The 27,106-nt window shown below is 35.7% G+C and overlaps 1 protein-coding gene across 11 annotated transcripts in view; it reads left to right on the forward strand.

Moving 5' to 3' along the window:
- HDAC9 (histone deacetylase 9) overlaps nt 1–27,106 on the forward strand; it is a 992,890-nt gene that overhangs the window by 498,455 nt on the left and 467,329 nt on the right. For 9 of the 11 annotated variants that reach the window (XR_009735813.1, XM_061413649.1, XM_061413654.1 and 6 more), the window contains 2 exons: nt 22,442–22,683; nt 26,762–26,912. Coding sequence is in view for 10 of the 11 variants with exons in the window: in XM_061413649.1 (XP_061269633.1) it covers nt 22,442–22,683; nt 26,762–26,912 (393 nt within the window). In the remaining variant the exon portion in view is untranslated. The remainder of the gene's footprint in view (nt 1–22,441; nt 22,684–26,761; nt 26,913–27,106) is intronic. The other 2 variants (XM_061413650.1, XM_061413655.1) reach the window with 1 other exon arrangement.

Below are 27,106 nucleotides of genomic sequence, written 5' to 3' on the forward strand. Positions count from 1 at the left end.
CAGCATTATTTGTTGAAAATGCTATTCTTTTTCCATTGAATTTTCTTAACACTCTTGTCAAAAATAGTTGACCATAAACGTAAGGCTTTGTTTTTAGACTTAGTTATGTTTCACTGATATATATATCAGTTCTATACCAGTACTACCCAGTCTTTATTATTATAGTTCTGTAGTAAGTTTTGATGCCAGTAAGTATGTCCTCCATATTGTTTTTTCTATTCAAGATAGTTTGATGATTCTTTGTCCCTTCCATTTTCATATGAACTTTTTAAGATCAGATTGTCAATTTCTACAAACAAACTAAGCAAAATTAAGTGTCTGATAGGGAATCTGTGAATAAATTTGGAGACTATTGCTATCTTAGTAAAATTTATTATCTGATCTATGAACATGGGATGTATTTCCATTTGTTTAGATCTCATTTAATTTCTTTCCAAAAGACTTATAATTTCAGTGTACAAATGTTGCAGTTATTTTGTTTAATTATGCCTGAAATTTTTATTCTTTTTTGATATGTAGGTCATTTTTACTTAGTTTGATTGTATTTACTGAAAAAGATGTCCCAGAAAGTCTAAATATATTATAATATGGTTTTGTACAGTTAGAAAACTTATTGATGTCTAAAAAATAGTTTATTCCATTTATGTGCACCCCACTTTGGCCATCAAAATTTTTTGCCTATTTAAGAAAATAAAAATATATGTTCTTTTGCCATATGCTTTTAAAAAGTTAATAAAAAAATAATTATTGCCATAACAGTGCTACTGTAATCTGAATATTTCAGTGATTTTTTTTTTTAAGAATTCCTACTTGTTTCATCCATTTGGTGTTCCAGTCTTGTTGACTATACCTTGAAGATGTCTCTTTAATTCATCTCTTTCTATTTTGTTTGTTCAGAACCCAGGGTATTTAATGGTTATCTTCTTCTTGTCTGCTTTTGTTGTTGCCGTTAGCTTTTTGTTATTTCTCTATCAACCGTCCTGTTAACAGCTTATACTCAGAATGACCCCTGTAGAAATAACTGTTTCTATCACTGTGATTTCGTAACTTATTTAAGGTGGTTAGCACAGCACCTTTCATAGAGAAAACTCTCAAAAACTTGCACCTATCAACATCTCTAATTATCTATTCAAATTGTTAAGTGTAGCCTTTATCATATTCTGTATCTTTTGTATGTTTTCTCACCATCTTCTGTCAGATACCCACCTCATTTAGATTGTAAATATTTTGGTAACAATAACTAATTATTACTCCTCACCTTTCTATTTTCAGGACCTTTTTATTTTTAGAGATAAGAATACTGAGTTAAGTTTTAAGAGTAAAACTGAAAAAAAAATTGTCCATGATTATAAATTAATTAATCTGCCTTGCTTTCATATGTGTCAAATAATAGATAGTATTACCCTGGTGAGAGCTGTGGTGATAAATAAAGGAGATATTAAATTTTTCTTAAGTTTGAGGTGGTTCCTTCTTTGAGTTGCTTGTTCGTCTTAGGGTTCCAAATACGTATGTATTTTTAGAGAAGAATTATATTTTTGGCTTTATTTTACAATTTAGTTTTATCTGTTCTATTTGCATAATGAGAGGAAGCTGGCACACATAGCTATCTAAGCTAAGTGAAAAATAAGTGCTCGATTCTCATGTACAAAAACAGAATCTGAGATGCCAATATTTAAAAATACTTTTTCATTCTGAATAACAATTATGTGCACTACAATATTTGTATTCCTTCCAATTATTTTATACCACATGCTCATGATGTTCATTGGGTCTCTATTCTTAAATCTTTTAGTTTAAGGCACTAGCTTGGTACTGATATTTTATTAATAGAATATTAAAATGCAATTCACAGTAGTCATGATTTCAATTTTATACCTTTTTTTTTCTGCAGGACATGAAAGTGCCATTCTCTAGAAAGTTATTTTTAAGCCCATCTTTGGACTCTACTGTTCCCTGTGTGTTCCCTCATCCTTTTAAACTATAAAATCTTGAATATAAGAATCATGTTTTAGTTTTCTATTTTTTCTTAAATGCCTAGGCCAGCACTGAATGAATGTATTTTCAAAGTATCCCATGGTTTGTTTATCATATAATTTAAAATTGAGAATCCAAATATTTTTCAAAGGGAGGAAAATTTCTGAAAGTAGGTTTTTTTTCTTAGCATCTTAACATCCAAACTCTGCTTGCTCACAAGATGACTTAATCAGCACCATATCAGAGACAGCTTGCTGTGTTTACCATTGTTAGTTGGGCCAGCATATGTCCAAAACAGTTGGAATGAGAAAAACAGCATTGACTTGAAGCCAAATTAGAGAAAGGAAGGAAAAAAAAAAGAGTTCTTTAGCTATTGAACAGAACCAAATGCTTTGGATAGTTAGGGTACTCTTGTACAGGAAGAAAAACAAAAACAAAGCGTGACTATTCTTTTAGACAAAAAAGAAAACACAGGACTTAGTTCATATCTAAATACCCTGAAATAATAAAAATTAGTGGATTGATGATGTGTCCGTAATTTTACTTGTATAGCTCTTTGCAAGATATGTTATTTTTATACATTAACCAAAAAGAAAAAAAAAAAGGCATTTCCTCTTGAGAAACATATATGCAGATCAGGAAGCAACAGTTAGAACTGGACATGGAACAACAGACTGGTTCCAAATAGGAAAAGGAGTACGTCAAGGCTGTATATTGTCACCCTGCTTATTTAACTTATATGCAGAGTCTATCATGAGAAACCCTGGGCTGGATGAAGCACAAGCTGGAATCAAGGTTGCGGGGAGAAATATCAATAACCTCAGATATGCAGATGACACCACCTTTATGGCAGAAAGTGAAGAGGAACTCAAAAGCCTCTTGATGAAAGTGAAAGAGGAGAGTGAAAAAGTTGGCTTAAAGTTCAACATTCAGAAAACGAAGATCATGGCATCTGGTCCCATCACTTCATGGGAAATAGATGGGGAAACAGTGGAAACAGTGTCAGACTTTTTTTTGGGGGGCTCCAAAATCACTGCAGATGGTGATTGCAGCCATGAAATTAAAAGACGCTTACTCCTTGGAAGGAAAGTTATGACCAACCTAGAGAGCATATTAAAAAGCAGAGACATTACTTTGACACCAAAGGTCCGTCTAGTCAAGGCTATGGTTTTTCCATTGGTCATGTATGGATGTGAGAGTTGGACTGTGAAGAAAGCTGAATGCCGAAGAATTGATGCTTTTGAACTGTGATGTTGGAGAAGACTCTTGAGAGTCCCTTGGACTGCAAGGAGATCCAACCAGTCCATTCTAAAGGAGATCAGTCCTGGGTATTCATTGGAAGGACTGATAGTAAAGCTGAAACTTTTGGCCACCTCATGCAAAGAGTTGACTCATTGGAAAAGACTCTGATGCTGGGAGGGATTGAGGGCAGGAGGAGAAGGGGACGACAGAGGATGAGATGGCTGGATGGCATCACTGACTCGATGGACAAGAGTCTAAGTGAACTCTGGGAGTTGGTGATGGACAGGGAGGCATGGTGTGCTGAGATTCATGAGGTCGCAAAGAGTCGGACACAACTGAGCAACTGAATTGAACTGAACTGAAATTGTGGGTTATTTTTTTTTCAGTTTTACTTTTCAACTTTAGTTGATTTTGTTCTTCCTAATTATTGGGAATTGTCTATTACCTTATTAAGCAAAGTCAGTGGTTTTGACTATCCATTACATTTCATGGGATCAGAATAATATTTCTTATTTTTGTCAACTTGAGTATTGTGTTGCTGTGTGGTAGCACTTTGTGAGGAAAATGTTATTCTTATTTTCATAAGAAATTAATAACAAAATGTAAATGCTTGTGTTCACTATATATACCTCAGTGAAGAAAAACACAAAGAAAAATTAAGTATGTTCTTTGAAATTGAAAATGGACTATGTGCTTTGCTGTTTATAATGGAAGGTTTGAGAAAAATTTTTCATACACCACAATCAGGGAATAGACTAATTTTGACCATAGTTGTGTTTTCTATCTCAGACAAAGCCTGCCCTAGGATAATTTTTAATTAGATAAACTTTATCTAAAAGACTTCCTGCTTTCCATTCTCTGTCATTCTCTTCTGTTTGGTAGGTATTCCTCTCTTTCCTTCTAGGTCCCCTGGCTTTCTCTATGGTCAGAGCCTGCCCTGCTGTTTATTGATTTTTCCAAAAAATCGACGAAGGCATCTGGAATTATCTTTCTCATGAGATAGACTTTCTAATGGAGACTAATATATATCATATATACATACATACATATATATATATATATATGTATGTTCTCATGAGATAGACTTTCTAATGGAGACTAATATATATCATATATACATACATACACATATATATATATATATGTATGTATGTATATATATATATATATATATAGTGGGTTGGGAGAGTATAGCCTTGACACTGAAACAAGCCTTGAGAATCGTTACTTAGGTCTCATACACGAGGAACCCAAGGCCCATGGAAGTGGAGTGAAGATTTGAACCAGGCACTCAGTGTTCTTTCTGCCATGTTCTACTTCTCTCCTTTGGCAAGATCTTGTGTATTAGCCAGTGATTGAAAGAAGATGGACTGATAGATTGATTCATTTATTTATTCTCTGCAACAACTGTGTCCCATGATTGTGAGCATCAAGTAAGACCAAGACTTGGTTTTATCAATTTGATGTTCTTGATGAGTTTGGTGAAAGCAGTATCAGAGCAGCATAGAAGGAGGGAACTAGGTTTGTACCCTGTGACTTGGAGGTGAGAGTGGACGGCGGAGGGACGCACCTTGTGTTGAGAATCAGAATCCTTCAGGCCCGAGACTTGATTATCAGGTCAAGTGTGTCAGGCCTGGCTTTCTCTTTGCTGAAAATGAGATTTTCTTAGGAGGTGCCTTAGTCATTTATGCAAATGGACACCTGTTGTGCCAGCCCCACCTGTTTTCCAGACATGCCTAGAAATTTCTAAACCTTGGCTTGACTAAATCTTGCATCCTTCCAAATTTACCTTGAGAGGAGTAAACCCAACTGAATGGGCTACAGAAATCTTAAGAGAGGTGTACTTAACATGGCAGGTTGAATTTCCTCACTGACCTAAGGCCTCACAGGAGGGTCTGTCTCCTTTTCTCTCCCTCTTTCCCAGCAGGTAGAGGAAACCTGAATAACTGCTATAAAAGTGCTTTTCTCTTAGGATAAATAAAATTTTCATCTGTTTTTTTTTGTTGTTGTTGTTGTTCTCTCTTGTTTCTTTTTGTTTAACCAAGGTAATATTTGGTTTTGTTTTTAATTTGAAGGATTACAGATACCAAATCATTGACTTACAGAATCTAAAAAAAAAAAAAGTAGAGCTTAAAATTTTGTATAATAAATGAGTTGTCAAGCTGCTGAATCTCAGCTCATTTGATCTAAGTTATATTATAAATCCTGTGGAAAATAAAATTGAAACCATTGGATTTAGAATGGCTTTGCAAAACTCTATGATTAGCAGTGTATTTCCTATAATTTTGTGTTAGATTAATTTAAAATTACATTAATATCTGGAAGGACATTTGGGTAACTTTTTCCATAAGTTATTTTTTTCTTACAATGCCTAACTACTGGGTCTATTTTATTTGAGGCACCAAATTTCTTTAGTGGTTTGGCTAAAGATCTATCACTAGGATATAATAACCAACCTTGTAGTAGTATTATCATAGCTTTGAGGTACATGTGATGTTTCTTTAAAACCTCAAGGTTTTAAAATATTCAATACAAGCTAAATCAACCCACACATTATTAACAAAAATTTTAATGTCAAATAAACACAATATCCTATAATTTCTAAACACTCCTTTCCTAAACTCATTCAAATGTTCACATGTTGATTTCTGTAAGATGTACTGGCCATGTGTGTGTGTGTGATATGAGGAGTCACATATCAGCTGCTACACAGACGGAAGCAGTCTGTGTCCTTTTCTTAGTTTATTAAAAGTAATTTCAATTGAGCAAATATTTGTTCTAGATTTGCCTTTTAACATGCAGAATATGTTATCTCTGCCTCATGGGAAAGAGGTAAGTTACAAAGAGAAACCATCTAAATCTTTAATATGGAATATGGTAAAATGACTTTCATTTAGCATCATTCAAAGTTAATATTTACCATGATTTGAAGTAAGTTAGAATTTTCATTTTCACCTGTCTTGTGTTCATTATCCTCGCCTGTAAAATGGGAATAATAAGGCTGCTGTCTTAAATTTTAAAATCCATCCAAAAATTGTATCTAGTGCTCAGCATCTATTCCTGGCTTTAAAATGCCGTTGTTCTTATTTATATTTTTGTTTTCTAGATTACTGTTTAATGCAAAGAGCAAGCAACAAAGCCTGAAACTAATATATTTGTCCAATAAAAATACTTAAAGCTACTTTTACATGGAATGTTCCTTGTCAGTATCATCTGCTTCTGAATTATGTTTTATTTTAGATAAACTGCACTTCCCCGGTGGCTCAGACAGTAAAGAATCTGCCCGTAATGCAAGATACCTAGGATTGATCCCTGGGTTGGGAAGATCCCCCGGAGAAGGAAATGGCAACCCACTCCGATATTCTTGCCTAGAAAATCCCATGGGTGGAGGAGCCTTGTGGGCTACAGTCCAGGGGGTCACAAAAATCAGACATGACTGAGTGACTGACACTTAGATAAACTAAATTATGGTAATTTCTAACCTTATACATTAAACCAGTAGAGTAGAGAGAAGAGATGGCTTAGGCATTTGATTGTTGATGGGAGAGATCACTGTATGTGAATAAAAAATAGAAAATAGATGTAGATTCTTTGCCGCAAGGTTTGGCAGACTTTTTCAGTCCGGGCAGATAGTAATTATTTGAGGCTTCACATCCTGTACTGCCTCTGTCACACTCAACTCTGCCTTTGTGGTGTGAAAATAGCCATAGACAATACGTAAGTGAATGGAAGTGACTGTGTTCCAATAAAACTTTGTGGAAACTGAAATTGAAATTTCATGTAATTTTCACATGTCATGAAATGTTTTTTCTTTTTAAAAAACATTTAAGAATGTGAAAATCATTCATATGTAATAAATAGCAAGCAGAAAGACAGGAGGAAGGCTGGATTTGGTCCATAGGCCAGGGTTTGCTGACCCCAGCTTTATAGGGTTCTGTTCCTTTTTAATGCTTTAAATTATTTCTTATACTTTTGTTTGTGTAAATTATGCTACTTTAAATTGTAGACTGATTATCTCAAGCTGTGCTTAAAATATTGAGAAGTATTCTGTAATACTGACAGTTCTCTGAATACAGCCTATTTCTATAAACAGATACTATGAGTTCTACCAGAAATAGAAATTTTAATGACAGTCTAATTAAACAGAAGAGAAAAATTATTACATTTTCTTATGCCAAATTATGAATGTCTTTAATTAAGGCGCATATACTGTCACATTGATTTCTCTTTATATATGTTAAAAAATTAGATTATTGTGACAACTTGAGGCTCTTCTCTGAGGTGGTAGACACTTTGACTTACCTAATAAGTTGTGCCTTAATGGCTAGTGACCATATTTTATAATTCACAGGGAATCATGAACCAGAAAAGCTCTGAAATAAGGAAAAATAAACCACCACAGTCTATCCTGTCAAATCTTTTCTCATACTGTCAAAAAACAGCTGCCTCTTCCTTTTTGTTACTACTTTCCTTCCTCAATTAAAAAAGTAATCTAAAAATGTATGAATAGTACATTCAAGTCTCATTAACAGTTTACAGTTAATATGATTCACTCTGTCTTCTTGAACCAATCCAGTGGGATTTAGCTAATCAAGTACTCATGATAACTTCCTTATTAGGCAGTCTTTACCTGTGAGTTAGTAGATTTCAGATTAGAGAGTAAGATGAATTTTTAAAAACTGTCTTAACTCAAATTTCTATAGATAAAAGGACAAAATACTAAATTTGAAGTTCCTAAATACAGAATCGTTTCTAAAGAGAGCATTGAAACACCTAAGAATTCACCAGTGTGTCAAAATAGGTGGAAACGCGTTCCACAGCACATCTCTCTGTGGTATATGTTGGCAGTTACAAGCAAGTGCTTTCCTTTTACCTCAAAGAAATACGTTATATTCTTTTAACAGAAAACTTTTCATTCTCATTTACATCAAGGCACACTTCAAGATGAACTGTGTAGAAATTAAGTTGGATACCTGTTTTGTATAACTCAAGAAGAATAATAGTGGAGTGGCTAAAGCCATAGACTCCACAGCTAGATGGTGTACGTTCTAATTCCTGTTGTACCACCAAGTAGCCCTGTGACCTTGGCCAGTTTCCTCGGTGGCCTACATTTTCCTCATCTGTGAAATGAGGTTCATAATTACGTCTACCCTTAGGTTACCAGATAGCACAACCTCATAGTGTAAAGGAGGATAGATGAATTAACATTTCTTTCAAAGCAGTCAGATCAATGAAGGCACACAGTAAATGTAATATTGATGTTGGCTCCATAATTTAAATTAAAACAACTCTGCAGACCAGTCAACAGTATGGTACTAATCTTTGTTCTTACCCAAGTTTAGAAAACCAAATTTGGAATCAGCATAGGGAAGTCACGTGTTTTTAAAATGCTCAAGCCCTGCATAATTATTTAAAAACTCATATCCAAAGCACTTCCTGACAAAGAATAGCGGGTATTTCTACTTATGAGCAAAAGTGGTGCCACCATGTGGCAATAACATATACACAGGTGCCAATGCATTTGCCTGGCTAGGGTTGAAATTGTGCAATATAAGATGAATTTTTATTTTTTAGCATTGACTTTTACCCCAAAATTGTATGTATAAAGTGAAAGTTTATTATTTCCAAATCATACTTTCCAAATTCTCATAGTACCATGAAATAGTAATGCATTTTTCTTTGAAAGAGAACTAATGTAATTTGGCTCTGATTTGAGTTTAGCAAGTACAGAAATAATGCCATTAGAACGTGTTTTCCAAACTGCACTCCGTGGAGTCTGGATTCCCAGGGAAAGGGACTGGGGAGGAGGTGAGTGGGTGGGATGCTGGTTCTTCCTTCACAGTTGCACTAGTGCTGGTTTTATACATTAGGACTATTCATAAGTTTTTATTTGAAGAAAGTGTTCCACTGTTTAAAGAAATGTTTCCATGTTTTAAAAGTGAGCACAATCCTATATTAGAAGGGTTTAATGGGACTTTAAGACTTTGGATTTGCAATAAAGATTTCCTGAGAACTTAGGCAACAACTGAGATCTGAAGAAGACGGGGCCTGGGGGTGCAGAAAGTGCATGGGTTGAAGTTCTAGTCCCATTATGCAAAATCAAAAATTAGACAGTAGAAAGGAAAAGACATGATTTAAATCAGAGAGGAAAATGAGAGAAGCAACATGCATGGCACTTCTGCTCTTTTTCTCGTCACATTTTCCTGCACTGTTTAATATATGCTGCTGTCTTAAATATATTAAGCATTTAAACTTTCAGAAAATATTGGAGTTTTTATTTGTAGGTTAAAGGCAAATTGTTTCTTGATGGCAGGACACAAGGACCAATAAAAGCTCAATTTTTCTTTTGGAACAGAACACGGTTACATACTTCTGCAAACAATAGTTCCTGATAGACGGGAGGGAACATATTCTTTGAAAAAAGTTTATTTGCTGAATAAACAAGTGTACTTTGTTCAAAAAGGGTGTTTGAGAGGGGTTAGAGAGGGGTATCTGCTGAGAGAATCATTTATGCAACTACTACTTATTAAGCTTATATTACATGTCAGATGATGAACTGACTTCTGGAGTTAGAGGGTAATGCCCTGCCTCAAGTATTAAGCTCTCATACTGAGAAGGAAGTTGTGTTAGCCATTTGCAAATGATAATAATTTAGTACTGTCTCTAACCTAGAAGAAAATGCAAGTTGTAGAAGAAAATCCAGAGGAGACCGTTTACCCCACCTTCATTGTAGTTCTTACAGAAATCAGTTCGCTGTACATCCCAGGTGGTGAGTGGTACGAATGCGTGCGTGCGTGTCACGTCACTTCAGTCATGTTCAACTCTTTGTGACCCCATAGACTGTAGCCTGCCTGGCTCCTCTGTCTATGGGATTTTCCAGGCAATAATACTGGAGTGAGTTGCTATGCCCTCCTCCAGGGAATCTTCCCTACCCAGGGGTAGACCCTATGTCTCTTATGTCTCCTGCATTGACAGGAGGGTTCGTTACCACTTCACCTGGGAAGCCCATATGGCTGAATAAGTAACACTTTTTGGTTCAATACCTGTATTACCTATTTTAAAATACTAAGATTTCTCATCTACTGAAAGTCTCATTTACAGGTATCATCATATCTAATCAATCTTTTATCTCAGTAACATGGATTAGGCTCTTAGCTCCTATTACCTTGAAGTCATATAAATTGGTTTGATTTTGTTTCCATACTTCAAGAAGCTCAATGAAGCTTTTACTTGGTTCTTAAATAGTGAAGAACTAGCAAACACTGTTGATACTTTAGAACTAAGTGGGTATTACAAATGAGTTGGCAATTCATGTTGGTGTTATGGTTTGTTATGACTGTTTAATTCAAAGGCATATTTGCAGAGAGGGAATTTGAATTAAGTAAATCAAAATAGTAAGGCTTTGATTAAAAAATTAGCTTTCTTTAGCTTAAATGTTGATATTTCAAGGCCTACTGATATTTTAGTCATTTGTGGTTATTTTTGTTTCCTATTCAGACCCCTGGGAAATAAGAGAATAGTAAATCCAAGCTCAGATTACTTCTTGCATTTATTTTCTTTTCATTTATGTCATGTATTAGTGCACCTTAAAGAAACTAGACATGTGTAACTTGAACAGAATCACTACGAGGGAGAATTATATTTCTGGTCTAATCAATTTAAATAATTTATGTTATAATTATTTTTTTTCAAATTTGATTACTAATTCTATTCACTAGTTATGATGCAATCATAAATATCACCATTGGAAAATAAGCTAAGAATATTTATTTTTATCACTAAAGTGAAATTCAGGAAAAATTATCATCAAACTGAAGTTGTATTACTTGTTTTCTCATTTTTTATGTTAGCCACGTTCAAATTTATTAATTTATTTTTTTCAGAAAAAAAATATTCTTTCCAAGACAGAAATGATTCTATACATATCAATAGTTTATCAGTTCTGGTATAATTTTCTCATAACATGGGATGGTCATTCATGAATTAGGCATTACTGTTTAGATAATTCAAGATTATAACCTACTGATGCTAACAGCATGAACAGGTAAGTTTTATTTTGCTCAGTGCTTCCCTAGCCCACTTGGGTGGTTCTAATCTGTCAGCACACTGAATGTTAAGAGATACTTTGGGGTCTGGGAAATGTGAAATGACACCTTAGGTGGAAAAAGTTTTGAGGTTGATTTTTTCAAATACTTAATCACCTTTGCCAGAAACACATTCACTTGTCAGTAATTTAAGCAGTCAGTATTTATCAGAATTCAGATAGTCAAGAAAACCTAATAAGGAATTGCTCTAGGAGTTTAACTGGATACGTGTATATGTGTACGTGCATGTGGATTTCTAGTTTTGTCACCATATGATTCATCACCGTCACTCATTCGTTTATTCCGTCATTCATTTCAGGTATGCACTGAGGCATTACCATGCTTTTATGCTATACCAGGCACTGAAACTTTAGTTCCTCTTCTCATGAACTTAGAATAATGGTAAAGGGAGTCAAACAAATGTTATGAAGTGAGTTGCAAAATCTAATGAGAAAATGCAATAAGATGCAGGTAGAGATCCTACATCAAATCATTTTTAGCTAAGATATGAAGGATAAGTAAGAATCTGTGTATAAAAATGGGATGGGGTGGGATTGGAATTCAGAAAGAGCTAATGTTTGTATGAGAAATCTCTGAGACATCAGAGAGCACGATGTGTTTAAGGACTGAAAGAATATTGTTGTGACTCAAATGAAGGGAGGAAAGCATATCATAGACATCATATTAAAGATTGGGGTTACACTGGTAGGTATTATCCAGGAAAGTGACAGAAGACTGCTTTCATAAGATAGGCAGTGATAGTAGAGAGCACTTGATGAATTAAAAAAATATTTAAGAGTAGAAAAAATTATTTATGTTGATTGTGTATGGATAATCTAAAGGGAAAAGAGTCAGATATCACTTTCGTGTTTTTTGGGTGCACAAACTGAGACCCGAGTTACTGGAGAAAAAACGGCATGAGACAGCTAAATGGAGTAATACTTCTGCTTTATTGACTATGCCAAAGCCTTTGACTGTGTGGATCACCACAAACTGTGGAAAATTCTTCAAGAGATGGGAATACCAGACCATCTTACCTGCCTCCTGAGAAATCTGTATGCATGTCAAGAAGCAACAGTTAGAACTGGACATGGAGCACAAGACTGATTCCAAATCAGGAAAGGAGTGTGTCAAGACTGTATATTGTCATCATGCCTATTTAACTTATATTCAGAGTACATCATGTGAAATGCTGGGCTGGATGAAGCACAAGCTGGAATCAAGATTGCTGGGAGAAATATCAATAACCTCAGAAACACAGATGATGCCACCCTTATGACAGAAAGCAAAGAAGAACTAAAGAGCCTCTTGATGAAAGTGAAAGAGGAGAGTGAAAAAGTTGACTTAAAACTCAACATTCAGAAAACTAAGATTATGGCATCCATTCCCATCACTTCATGGCAAATAGATGGGGAAACAATGGAAACAGTGACTGAATTTATTTTGGGGGGCTCCAAAATCACTGCAGATGATTGACTGCAGCCATGAAATTAAAAGACACCTACTCCTTGGGAGAAAAGCTATGACAAACCTAGACAGCATATTAAAAAGCAGAGAAACATTTTGCCAACAAAGGTCCGTCTAGTCAAAGCTGTGGATTTTCAGGTAGTCATGTATGGATGTGAGAGATGGACTATAAAGAAAGCTGAGCGCCGAAGAGTTGATGCTTTTGAACTGTGGCTTATACATATATCGGTGGCAATATTAGAATAGATGTTAGGCTGAAGAGAGAATGTCACTATACAGAAAGCAAATAAAGCCCTGAAAAAGAAAATATTAGTATCTCCATTGAGAGTCCTGGAGAGAAAATAGAAGAGGGTCCAGGTGGGATTCTGGAGCATCAATATCACTGCATTTAATGCATCATGTTTTATACATTGGTTTATGGGTTGATGTACATAAGCACATGAGTTCTTGGAAGGCAGCCCCTTCTCTTATTGATTAAAATCTGTTTGGCATTTAATATTGCTTTACAAATATTCACTGAATAAAGGTATAAATGAAAAGTCATATGTCAACCTGATAATACTATAAGAATAGTGATTTTAATGTTATTTTAGATACGTACAGCCCTAAACAGTCTGATACTCTCTTTAGATAGTATTAACTACATTATACTTAAGAATTTATGCTGGAATATAATTACTGAGGCAAAGAATTAGAGGAATGAGATAGAAACAGGCATCAGGCTTGGACCAGCTGTCTGTTAGCCTGATGCTATGATATAACCAACCCCTTGTGGATCACAACCTTGTTGTGGCGAAGGGGCTTGCATAACTCAGTCAAGTTATGAGCCATGCTGTGCAGGGCCACCCAGGACGGATGGATCATAGTGAAGAATTCTGACAAAATGTGGGAAAATCTGACAAAATCCTCAAAATCCCATTGAGGGTGGGAAGGCAAACTCCTTCAGCATTCTTGCCACAAGGATCCATGAACAGTGTGAAAGGAAAAAGATATGGCACTGAAAGATGAGCACCCCCAGGTTGGAAAGTGTCCAGTTCGGAAAAGCAGAGGGTAATTACTGATAAGTGCAGGAAGAATGAAGAAGCTGGGTGGCCAAAGCAGGAATGATGCTCAGCTGTGGATGTGTCTGGTGGTGAAAGTAAAGTCCAATGCTGTCAAAAACAATATTGCATAGAACCCTGGAATATTAGGTCCATTAATCAAGGTAAACTGGACATGGCCCAGTAGGAGATGTTAAGAGTAAACATTGACATCTTAGGAATTAGTGAACTAAAATGACAAAAATGGGCAAATTCAATTCAGATGACCATTATATCTACTACTGTGGGCAAGAATCCCTTAGAAGAAATGGAGCAGCCCTTATAGTCAACAAAAAAATCCAAAATGCAGTATTTGGGTGTAGTCTCAAAATGACAGAATGGTCTTGGCTCATTTCCAAGAAAAATCTTTCAACATCACAGTAATCCAAGCCTATGCTATGCCCCAACCACTAATGTCGAAGAAGCTGAAGCTGACTGGTTTTATGAAGACCTACAAGACCTTCTAAGAACAACTCCAAAAAAAGATGTCAGCAAATTTGAAAAACTCAGCAGTGGCACAGGACTGGAAAAAGTCAGTTTTCATTCCAGTCCCAAAGAAGGACAATGCCAAAGAATGTACAAACTACCATACAATTATGCTTATTTCACATGCTACCAAGATTATGCTCAAAATCCTTCAAACTGGGCTTCAGCACTACATGAACTGAGAAATTCCAGATGTACATGCTGGATTTCAAAGAGGCAGAGGAACCAGAGATTAAATTGCCAACATTTGTTGGATCATGGAGAAAGAAAGGGAGTTCCAGAAAAACATCTACTGTATTCTTTGACAATGTGGATCAAAACAAACTGGAAAATTCTTAAAGAGATGGGAGTACCAGACCACCTTACCTGTCTCCTGAGGAACGGGTATGCGGGTTAAGAACAATAGTTAGAACCGGACATAGAACAACTGACTGATTCAAATTGGGAAAGGAGTGTGATAAGGTTGTGTATTGTTACCTTGCTTATTTAACTTCTATGCAGAGTACATCATGTGAAATGCCAGGATGGAATCACAAGCTGGAATCAAGATTGCCACGAGAAATATCAGCAACCTCAGATATGCAGATGATACCACTCTAATGGCAGAAAGTGGAGAGGAACTAACAGCCTCTCATTGAGGGTGAAAAAGCTGGCTTCAGACTCAACATTCAAAAAACTAAGACCATGGCATTTGGTCCTATCATTTAATGGCAAATAGATGGGGGAAAAGTGGAAGCAGTTGCCAATTTTCTTTTCTTGGGCCCCAAAGTCTCTGTGGTTGGTGACTACAGCCATGAAATTAAAAGATGCTTGCTCCTTCGAAGGAAAGTTATGACAGACCTAGACAGTGTATTGAAAAGCAGAGACATCATTGCCAACAAAGGTCCATATAGTCAAAGCGATAGATTTTCCAGTTGTCATGTATAGATATGAGTGTTGGACCATGAAAAAGGTTGAGTACTGAAGAATTGATGCCTTCAAATTGTGGTGCTGGAGAAGATTTTTGAGACTTGGACTTCAAGGAGATCAAACCAGTCGATACTAAAGGAAATCAACTCTGGGTATTCATTGGAAGGACTGATGTTGAAGCTGAAGCTCCCAATACTTTGGCCACCTAATGCGAAGAGCTGACTCACTGGAAAAGACCTTGATGCTGGGAAAAATTGAAGGCCGAAAGAGAAGGGAGCAATAGAGGATGAACAACAACAGCAAAAATAACCAACAAGATATAAAGCATAAAAGTGTTCATAAACTTACAAAGTTCAATTGCTTTGGTTCCAAATCAATGTTAAAAGAAATGGGTTATGAAGGGTTAGTGGGATTTCAGAAAGAGAAATATCAAGGTGGTTTTGTGGCTGTAGTTCAGTCGCTCAGTCATGTCTGACTCTGCGACCCTATGGACTGCAGCACGCCAGGCTTCCCTTTCCTTCGCTGTCTCCCGGAGCTTGCTCACACACACATCCATGTCGGTGGTGCCATCCAACTAGCTTGTCCTCTGTTGTCCCCTTCTCCTCCTGCCTTCAGTTTTTCCCAGCATCAAGGTCTTTTCCAATGGGTTGGTTCTTTGCATCAGGTGGCCAAAGTATCAGAGCTCCAGCTTCAGCATCAGTCCTTCCAATGAATATGCAGTGTTAATTTCCTTTAGGATGGACTGGTTGGACCTCCTTACAGTCCAAGGGACTCTGAAGAGTCTTCTCCAACACCACAGTTCAAAAGCATCAGTTCTTCAGCACTCAGTCTTCTTTAAGGTTCAGAGTGGTTTAAATGAATTTAAATCAGCCTTGTGAAGTCGAAGGAAGGAAAACTTTTAAGTTCTTCCATTTGTTTCCCAAAGCCCATGGATTCTACCAGAAAATCTGTCTTTGGTGATCAAGGTAACCAATAATGAGAAAGGGACAGTGAATCTAGAATCACAAAAGCCAGGTATCCCCCACTGCTGTGCAAGAGCAAAGTTTAACATTCTTCGGGGTAGGATTGACATCCTATGTGTGAAGTTGCATAAATACGACAAAGACTGTAGATGTTACTTACAGACCTTCTTCCATCCATTTTCCAAGACCTCTCCAATTTCAAGAAGGCTCACAGTGAAAATTGTATTTTAATACTTGAGTTAGCTGACCAAGTGATCAATAGAATTGTGTATGTGCATACAAAGAGTTTAAGACACAGTAAACCAGATAACTTCCTAATTGGCAGTGGGTGTCAGTGTTATTCCTTATTAATTTTGGTTTGGCCAGACAGTACAGAAATGGCAGGGCATGGCAGTACATACTATACAGAGCAAGTAGCAATCTTTCTGGCACTTCTGACAAACGAGCATCAGTGAACATCTTGGTATTGAGCAGTTTCATAAATGACCTGGTATCATCAGGATACATGTAGACATATGTTAATAGGACCAGCCTTCCTTAGCGAAGCCTGCAAAAAAGAAATAGGAAAATATTAGTGAAAGACATCTATTCCTGATGAAATTTCATATAAATTCTTGCAGAGTTTTCCATATACTTAAACAGTTATTATAGGCTATACTTCGAAAAGAACCTGATCACACATTTCTGAGAGAGCTATTCCACATTATTTTTTGAACCCTGAACTACTGAGAAGCCCACTTATTTGACTGGGTGATTTTAAACAACAAAATGGTACAGCCAGCAGCCTTTTCCCATGGGTGGAGTCTGCAGGCCCAAACTCTCACAGATTTCCGTGCAGCAAAGGAGGAACAAAAGAAGCTGAACAGATGATCAAAGCAACATTTGTTTCCCCAGATCTGGCAATTGTTGTTCATATGTCCACCTGCGAGTGGTTTTGGTCAACCATTTCTTGGTATGAGAACTTAATTTCCACATAAACTGTCTCTGGGTAGCAGTGGAATGGAATGTCCTGAATATTAGCATAGCTGCTGTAACTGTATTAACTGAGATATGTAGTTAAACATGGTTCCATTTTTGTCACAGTTTTTCAAGTCTCAACTTTTAACTAAATTGACACATATGAATTGGTGGGAGATTGTCCCTATGCCATTTTCTTTTTGTGAAAGCCTGTGCTTTGCACTACACTGCTTCGGAATCTCATTCAGAGGAACAGCATGAACAGGCTTCAACCATTGTTGTGATAGTTGTAAATGGTCAAAATTTGCATTCTTAGAGTTTTTCCATTCGTGAGGTTTGCAAGTTATTCACTTAAAACGTTCTTAAAATGGATGGCTTCTTGTTTGTAAGCCAGATGATAAAGAAGCAACCAGAGAGTCCTGTTATTGAACATAAGAAGATTCTTCCTATTTACCAGTGCCGTAAGTAATAGCATCTAAAGTGAAGATTTAAGCAACATGCCAAGGTACTGAGTTTTCTCAGTACTTTGAACTCTTTAATGGTCTTGGTATTTTAAAAAAAAGTATTTATTAAATTTAATTACAACTAAACAGGAATATGTATTGCTTAAATAAATATAGTTATCATACATATATATATGAGCTGGGATTTATATTTTGAAATGGAAGCTTTTCTGTGTCCATGTTTCTTAATAAACTAAAAACTATTTCTAAAAATTTCATGGATTGATAAATGCTAAACACAAGAAGGAATAACTGTCAAAGAATAATTGAGAAAGACACTGAGGAAAGAATGAGTAGAACTTTGTAAAGTGATAATAAGACTAGTTAATTTAGATGTGGAAAAGTTCCGACTGGGCATTTGGTATTAGAATAATAATATGTGTGTGTGTGTGTGTTTGTGTGTGTGTGTATCTTGGCGTGTATTTGAAATCTCAGACAAATAGTGGGTGAGTCCAAGTAAAGTTATATCTGTTAAGAAAATAGGATTTGATGGGACTTGCCTGGCAGTCCAGTGGTTAAGACTGTACTTCCAATGCAGGAGATGACGGAGTTTGATACCTGCTCAGAAAACTAAGATCCCACATGCTCCATGGCACAGCCAAAAAAAAAGAAAATTGGATTTGTTCCCTGGTGGCTCAGTTGGTAAAGAATCTGCCAGCAATGCAGCAGACCTGGGTTTGATCCCTGGGTCAGGAAGATCCCCTGGAGAAGGGAATGGCAACCCACTCCAGTATTCTTGCCTGGAAAATCCCTTGGACAGAGGAGCCTGGCAGGCTACAGTCCATGACACACTCACTTATAAGTAATGCTAACAGTCAAAGAGTCGGACACGACTGAGCAACAACAAATGTTAACACTACTATTTGTTATCATCAACTTCCTTCTAACTTATGTATCCCTGGCCACCTGTTCTAAGTAATTTGTAAGGACTTTGCATGTTCCTAGACAAGAAATGCAGTGGCACCCCACTCCAGTACTTTTGCCTGGAAAACCCCATGGATGGAGGAGCCTGGTAGGCTGCAGTCCATGGGGTCACTAGAGTCAGACATGACTGAGCGACTTCACTTTCACTTTTCACTTCATGCATTGGAGAAGGAAATGGCAACCCACTCCAGTGTTCTTGCCTAGAGAATCCCAGGGACGGGGAAGCCTGGTGGGCTGCCGTCTATGGGGTCGCATAGAGTCGGACACGACTGAAACGACTTAGCAGCAGCAGCAGCAGACAAGAAATGCTGTGAACAGTGATGATTCCTTTTCCTCATTGATAAAGCTGGTTGTTATTTTTTCCTTGTAAGTTGATTATTTCTAATTATGATAATACAACAGCTGTTAACAGTGACCTTTCTTTCACATTTTGTGATGTGTAGGTGACTGTAACTTGTTGAAACTCAGCCCTGGTATTGTGTTACTATTATTGTTCCTGGGGAGGCTTATTAGCCTGTCACCGAAGATGTAAGAAAAATCCATCTTCCCTTTTGGAATATGATGAGCCTTTGTCACCCACAATGCAATTAATGTTAAAAATAGAAAGAATGGTTATGATATGATTATGATTAGACAGAGATGAGCTATTGTCCAAGTAACAGGAACTGATCCAGCAGGCCAGAGATGACCTACACAGAACCATCAGTTTGCTGATTGCCATTTCTCTCTGAGTTTGATGAAATATTCATGCCTTTGCTCTCCTCTCTGCAAGCACTATTGATTTCTTGTATAAACGCTGCTATATTTAGTCTAGACAAATGGAATGTGGATTGCTGCTGAATAAATTGGATGAAAGACTGGGATCTTGCCTGCCGCTTTCTCTCAGTCTTGGGCAATTATTTATAATCAAGGGCAGTTTTTGTAAGTTGAGGGTGATTTTTCACAATTTAGTGATTAGTCTCTGAACAAAGGCAAGCAGTTAGACACAATCATTTCTGTTGGGATAGCAGGTTAAGAAGTCAAATTACCCTTTGAGTCTTAGACTAGCTGTATCAGAGAGTTCTGGGACTCTTTTCTCCTTATCTTTTTTGTTTTCTTTTTTGGGGGGGTTGGGGAATTGATGATTATAGTTTACAGATAATAAGAATGCCAGAAAGAAGAGATTCCAGGTCTCTTGAAATTTTACATTTTGTGTTCATAGGGTTAAATATGTTTATTGAGATGTCCATGTAAATACTGAGGCTTTATTTTGGCCTTTTGGGTGTAGAAATGAAGTATATCATTAACAGCCATTGCTTTTGATTGGAATAATGCCACCTCCATAAATTAATACTCAAAATCTCATGTTACTCCAAAGCCTTAATTGACAGTTCTACACTGGACAGTGTAACCAAAGATCTTACAGGCCCTCATTCTCACTGAGTTTCAGACTTGTCAAAGTTAATATTTTTTCTTTTGCAAGTATCATGTTTTAGAAGATACTGTCCACCAAACTATGGTTTATTAATAAATCATTTTTCCATTTTCATTAAAATGACATGTCAGTACCATTACTGCAAACTCTTCTGATCTGTATGTTGAAAAATCACCAGTGTTGTCAACCAAGATTGATAACAGGTTGCCCACATCCAGTGCACAGTCATGCCTCTTCACACAAACCTCTGTGTACACACAATTCACATGGTAAGCAAGATATTAATATTTCATTTAGTGTTTGAAGCCTTAATTTCTACAAACAATTTCTGTTAGCCTTTCTTAACTTGCTGAAAATAGCTCTTAAATTCACATGGAATATTAACTTCATAGTTTCCAACCGGCAATCTGCAAATTTAAGTTACTCAGGGTAGGAGTCAGAGCATTAGATGCAATTGTAAAAATATGAAAAAATAGGGGGAAATTGCTCATATTTCCACCTAAAATACAACTTTCTTTTGTTTTCTGTCTCACCAGTCTTAGCTAGTAAAATTCAGAGATTAATACCATTAAATCTCCAGTAGAATATATGCTCAATGAAGACTAGAGTTTTTTTGTCTTTTTGTTTTACTAATAAACCCAAACATGTAGAATCAACTTGGAAATTTAAGGTTCTCAATAAATGTATATTGACTAAGTTAAATTCTAGTTGAAGAGTTACCATAGGGTATATGTCACTTTTATTATTGTTCTTTCACTTAATGTTGTAACAGCATTTTTCCTGTTCCCATAAACATTATTTTTAATGATTACATATTTTCCATGAAATAGATGTGACATATTTTACTAGACATCTCCTTGTAGTTGATGATTTCAATTAAAATAATAATACTTTAGTTAACAATATGACATCGGACTGTTTCTTCCTATGTTAATTTTATTTCCTTAAGATATATTCCAAGAGTTGGCAAACCTGAATCAAATGGTAGAAATATTTAATTCCTCTTGCTACCTGTCACCAAATTGTGATATCACATATCACTTTTTAGGTAGTTTTAAACTGATTGGCAGTGCCACTTGCAATATAGAGTTGTCTGCGTGGTCGTATGTTTGCCCTGTGGTACATACATATATGCATATATGTGAATCACATATATGTTCCCTTGTCTATGGAATTCTCCAGGCAAGAATACTGGAGTGAGTAGCCATTCCCTTCTCCAGCTGAATATGATACTTAATAATTAGAAAATGATGCCTTATTTTGATTTAAAATTTGCATTTCTTTACTTTAGTGAAGGTGGATTTTTTATTTATTTAGCTATATTTGTTTTCTTGCCTTAAATATTTTCTAGAAGTTTTAGTGTTTTTATTTTCTAATATTTAATAGAAATCATACACAATTTTATTTTCATATTTACTCCTAATATTTTTGTTTGCTTATTCTCACAGTGTTCATGATTTATTCTAATACACAGTAAATTCTGCTTTTACATAATTTAAAAAAGCATTTATTGAGAAGTATGCTGAATGTTGTTAGTCTTTGAATTATATTATTTAATCCTTTTAACAACTCTGTGTTGTTACTGTTAATGGTAATTATCTCCATTTTACATGTGAGGAAACTGAGACCCAGAGAAATTAAATAACACACTCAGGATAACACAGTTACCCAGAAGGTAACACATCCTTTTATGTGTTATGGGAACAGGCATTTAGGTTTAAAGCAGAGTTTGAAAATTGGCAACCTGTATGTCAAGGTCCATTTACAGAAGCATGTTTTTCCAGTTCCCATAATTTAAAAAAAATTCCAATTATTTAATTGAAAATTAGGTAACTTCTGTCTACACTGGGTCTGTATTTGCTTTCTACTCACCATTTCCCACATTTTAGTTTGCAGATTTGTACTTTTTCTTTGCTAAGTTCCGTAGCCCTACAAATACACTATTTTATAAGCTTTCCTTCTTTATTTTATAAGCTTTACTTCTTGAGGAATGTATCTTCTGATTACAAACAAAAATGTTTGTAAGTGTACAAATTTGTTTGTGTTAGAAGTTTTCTAATATCACATGACATCTTTTCCTCAATAATGTTGCATTTTTTGTCTTAAGTCAACTTGAATTTGACCAGTGGTCCAGTAGAATAAATGTTATAAATGAACAACTTTTATACCTGTGAATCTTTGGAGTCATCTCTTTGAAAAAGGGAAATGTGAAAGATTTCATGGCAAAGTACAAAGTGCTAGCTGAAAATCAGCATTTTATCAAATCTAATATACAGAAGACCTTTTTATTATCCTTGTAAAAAAACAGAACTAAATTTATTGGTACATTGAAAGAAATCTAGTAGGGTATAGTGTCTTTCACTTCTAATTTGTTTCCAAATCAGTGTGCTAATCTTCTGTCCTCTGTCACCCACCCCCACCTCTTTTTTGGTTTCTCCAGTCGATGTGAAGTCAGAGGTTCCTGTGGGCCTGGAGCCCATCTCGCCTTTAGACCTAAGGACAGACCTCAGGATGATGATGCCCGTGGTGGACCCTGTTGTCCGTGAGAAGCAACTGCAGCAGGAGTTACTCCTCATCCAGCAACAGCAGCAGATCCAGAAGCAGCTTTTGATCGCAGAGTTTCAGAAGCAGCATGAGAACTTGACACGGCAGCACCAGGCTCAGCTTCAGGAGCATATCAAGGTAGCAAGCGTTTCCTTGTCTCTGACTATTGACTCTGGGAGTCTGGCCATAACATGGGCATAACAGGGAGCAAAGTGGGGATGTTTCATTCTGAAAAGATATGGATTCATGGCTGGGAGGAAACTGGGGTTGTACAAGTGAAAACCTAGAGTAAGTAAAAAGAATCCTGGCAAAAGTCCTGCTTTGCTTCTTGGAGAGGAGCTTCTACAACTCCTTTATCTGTTAGTTTATAGCATCAATATCTGGAAATAGTAACTTCTTACCCTTTTTAAGATTCTCTTCTACATGATTTTGTCCATTTGCCACATCTACTCTCCATCAAGAAGAACCATGAGCCTGAGGAGCTACATTTTATGTGTCTAAAGAATCTACATATACTATTTACCAGAGAGGATAAATTAATCACATTATGTGAAGAGAGAGCCTTTACTTTTTATTTTTTTTATTTTTGTCTTTGGTCTATAAGTAGATGTCCTGGATATACCCTAATCTTCCTTATGGAAAAAACTTCATAATGTATTCATTCAAAATAATAACATAATGAAAAACTGGATAGAATTATATATATATATGTGTATGTGTGTAAGAAACTGGTACAGATGTTTTCAGTGTTTTTATTTAAGTCTAATAGATTAGATAAGAATTTATTGAAAGAATTTTGGGAGTAGTTGATAATTTGAGACCCAAGTCGTTTAATTAAATTATTCTAGGAGAATTATGTTCATATACCAGAGTTTTTTGTGATTGACTATTTTAAGATCATTCTAGATGTGTTTGTATCTATTTAGTCTCTTGTATCATCCGAGATAAGTATTACTTCAGTTTTATTTGTAAATGTCTTTCAACTTCTTGACAAAGCTATTTAAAACAAAGCTATTTTGGTCTGACTTAGTAGATGCTTACTTTGAATTTATTATGACAGTAATATAAAGCAGCAAATATTTATAATAAAGTTTTTTATGTCCAACTCCTTCAAAAAATGACTTAACTATATTAATATATTATTATAATAAGGTAATATGATATTATTTCATACTTTATTATATTATATTATAGGCACTTGATCTTTTACTCACTTGAATATCAAGTACAAACACATTTACATGGTGTTAATATAGATAATTAATCTACGTTAGTATTATAAACTTTTACCATACTGATTATTATAGTGTCTGAGAAGGTTAAGATGCTTTTTCCTCCCTATGTTCCTTGTTTCGTAACTCCTTAGCCAGCAGGCCTATTTTATCTTATTTTTCAAAAAAAGTTCTTTGATATCTGATATAAACTGTAATATTTTTTTCCTTTAACTAAAAGAACTTTACTAAAAGAACTCTTCCCATTATTGATCTGTAAGATACCCTAAAAATAAGAATGAGGATTTTAAGTCCCATATGGAATCATGGCTATATATTCTGCAGTGTAGGAAACCTTCATTTAGTTTATAGACCTTTTTTTTTTAATGATTCTTAAACATTATTTCGGAGAAGGCAATGGCACCCCACACCAGTACTCTTGCCTGGAAAATCCCATGAGCAGAGGAGCCTGGTAGGCTGCAGTCCATGGGGTCGCTAAGAATTGGACACGACTGAGTGACTTCACTTTCACTTTTCACTTTCATGCATTGGAGAAGGAAATGGCAACCCACTCCAGTGTTCTTGCCTGGAGAATCCCAGGGACGGCGGAGCCTGGTGGGCTGCCGTCTATGGTGTCGCACAGAGTCGGACACGACTGAAGTGACTTAGCAGCAGCAAACATTATTTCAGTTTGACCTTTGAGAATTAATAGTAACAGTGATGTCTAGATTCCTTTCTTCAATAATTCTAGACATTTTAAGATGGCAGTGATGAATGAGTACAAAATTTATATTCTTCACCATACTTTAAGATTTACATAACTATCTGGTTCATTTTGTCGTGTTTTACAAGCCATGTTGCCCTGAATATTGGACAGTACTAACAAGTTACAGCTTCATATGCATCTTTTCATTTATGTTTGATGCCTTTTATAGTTGTAAAGATCAATATGAAAAATTTAAAGTAATTTGATTTTACTCAAAAGTTAATAGTAGCAAGTAGGTAATTCTTATTTTGCCCCCAAACAAAGTAGTATATAGCAGGTTTATTGACATCTGGAAAATACTGGATAAGGGGGGAGAAAAATGATTCTGAGATAGCTAAATGGAAAACTTAGTTTTTGGAATGATTTTTTAGATTAAGTTGCTTTTTCAGAAACTAAAGATACACTTAAAATTTCCTTTTAAGTTTAAAAAGTGTTTTTGCTTTCTTTTTAACTTTACTGTTTTGTATTATATATTATAAGGCTAAAAGTTGATGCTTTTAACATTCATTTAGTTTTTTTTTTTTTTAATAACAAAGACACAGCATGATGCTTTACTTATTTATATTAGTGTTTTGAATCTTTGGCTTTTATAATCAACATCTGTTGAATTAGATGCTGTTGTCCCATTTTTCCACCTAGTAATCTGAGGCTCAGAGAAATACTGTAACTTGCCCAGGGTAACATAGCCAGTAAAGATTTGTAATCTTGCCTTGTCTGCCTCCAAAGCTGCTACTTCATTCCGCCTCTGTGTTGGACTAGAATATCTGAAATTGGAGGAGTGAATTTTTTTTCAAACCTCATTCCTTCAATCCTCAGCAATGAATAGTAGCTGTGAAAATTAAATTCTGTGCTTTTCTAGATGCCTAAGAGAGATTAATATTCATTTCCTTTTGGGCTTTGGGTGGCACTTAAATCAATTTGACCAACCCCAGTATCTGTATAGAACTAACATTTAAGGCAAAGTTTAAGCAGAATTATGAAATTTTTTGTTAGAAAAGAGAATTATTAAGAGACTAGTAGAGCACATCCAGAATGCCAGAGATTGTAATATGGAAGGAAACCAGCAATGCTTCTAACCATGTCCTGGGACAAGAGAAGCTATCATGTTTGACATGCAGAGTTGGCTTCCTGTTGCTCCACAATAATTCTTATGCCATTCCACATAATTTTTTTTTGTTACTTTTCAATGTAAATTTCAGAGTCTTAGGCACCTATCTCATATAAACAGCAAATTATACTAACTTTATTAGTATCAAAGCAAAATTAATATTGTTCAAACTTGCAACCTAAATTTCATATGCATTTTGAACATAATGCATGAGGGAGATTATTTCTCTGTCTTATATCTGAGGAATCCATGCTCTGAGTAGCTTAGTAAATTGTCTGGATCTTGTATCTAGCAATGTCAGAGCCTAGTAGAACTCAATCTTGAGCTATTCCTCAGTGGGCACATTTACAATTATTCCTTGATGTATGTTTAACAGTCTGAGAAAATTGAAAACTCAAATGGATTTTAAGAATGCTTTATATTCATGTTGTACCTTATGTAGAAGTGAATTCAAGAGACTCAAACAGCCAAACAGTAGTGCATCAAAGTGTACTCTTGTGGAAGTGATTACTTCTTGACCAGTCTGTAACTGAGTTCTGTGTGCTGAGTGAACTAATTAATTAGACTTGCTACTTTGAGAAAATAGCTTGTGATGGATTTAGGGATTGTATTCATCTATTAAAAACCTTCTCTGTAAGGTTTTGAAACTTTTAGCTTTCATTTTATTTCAGATGTATTTTCCCCAAATTAATTCATATCTCACTATTCTGCTCAGTTTGATTATGTTCATACTGTTTCTTAGGATAAGAAGTTAAGATTTCAGTTGTTTATGTTGTGAGGGACTTGGTAAAACAGACTTCTGGAAAATTCCTGGCTTTCTTTGCTGTATCATATATTACAGATGCACAAAGAAAAGTCACTCAAGGAACTGAAGATCTGAGTGAATTCGGTAATATTCTGATAGGACGGCATAGGTAATGAAGCTACCTAAAAACTTGCTTGTTAATGACAGTAAAACAATTAATGGCATTAGTTGCTTGTCTTCAGATTTCAATAATATACCAAAAAAAAGGGTAAAATGTAAAGTAAATAGTAGTAAGTTCCAAAAGCTCATAACATTTCGATTTTGGTCATTGATGACTATGAAGCCTAAAGAAATTGCACACTCTCATGTCTTTCTCTTCTCGCAAGTTGCAACAGGAACTTCTAGCCATAAAACAGCAGCAAGAACTGCTAGAAAAGGAGCAGAAACTGGAGCAGCAGAGGCAAGAACAGGAAGTAGAGAGGCATCGCAGAGAACAGCAGCTTCCTCCTCTCAGAGGCAAAGATAGAGGACGAGAAAGTAAGAGGCACCAGGGTAAAAGATGGATCTCTTCCCTCATCTTTAGCTGACTGTCATTCAGAAAGGAGCCTGATAAAGAGTGGAATTAAACTTGTCAAAATTGTCTGTGTTTAAGTAAAAGAATAAATTATGGGCCCAAATGTAAAGCTTTGACATTCACATGTCAGCTGTCTGCATTCAGTCTACAGGCATCT

This window comes from Bos javanicus, chromosome 4 (genome assembly GCF_032452875.1).
Source record: "Bos javanicus breed banteng chromosome 4, ARS-OSU_banteng_1.0, whole genome shotgun sequence".
Lineage (NCBI taxonomy): Eukaryota > Metazoa > Chordata > Mammalia > Artiodactyla > Bovidae > Bos > Bos javanicus.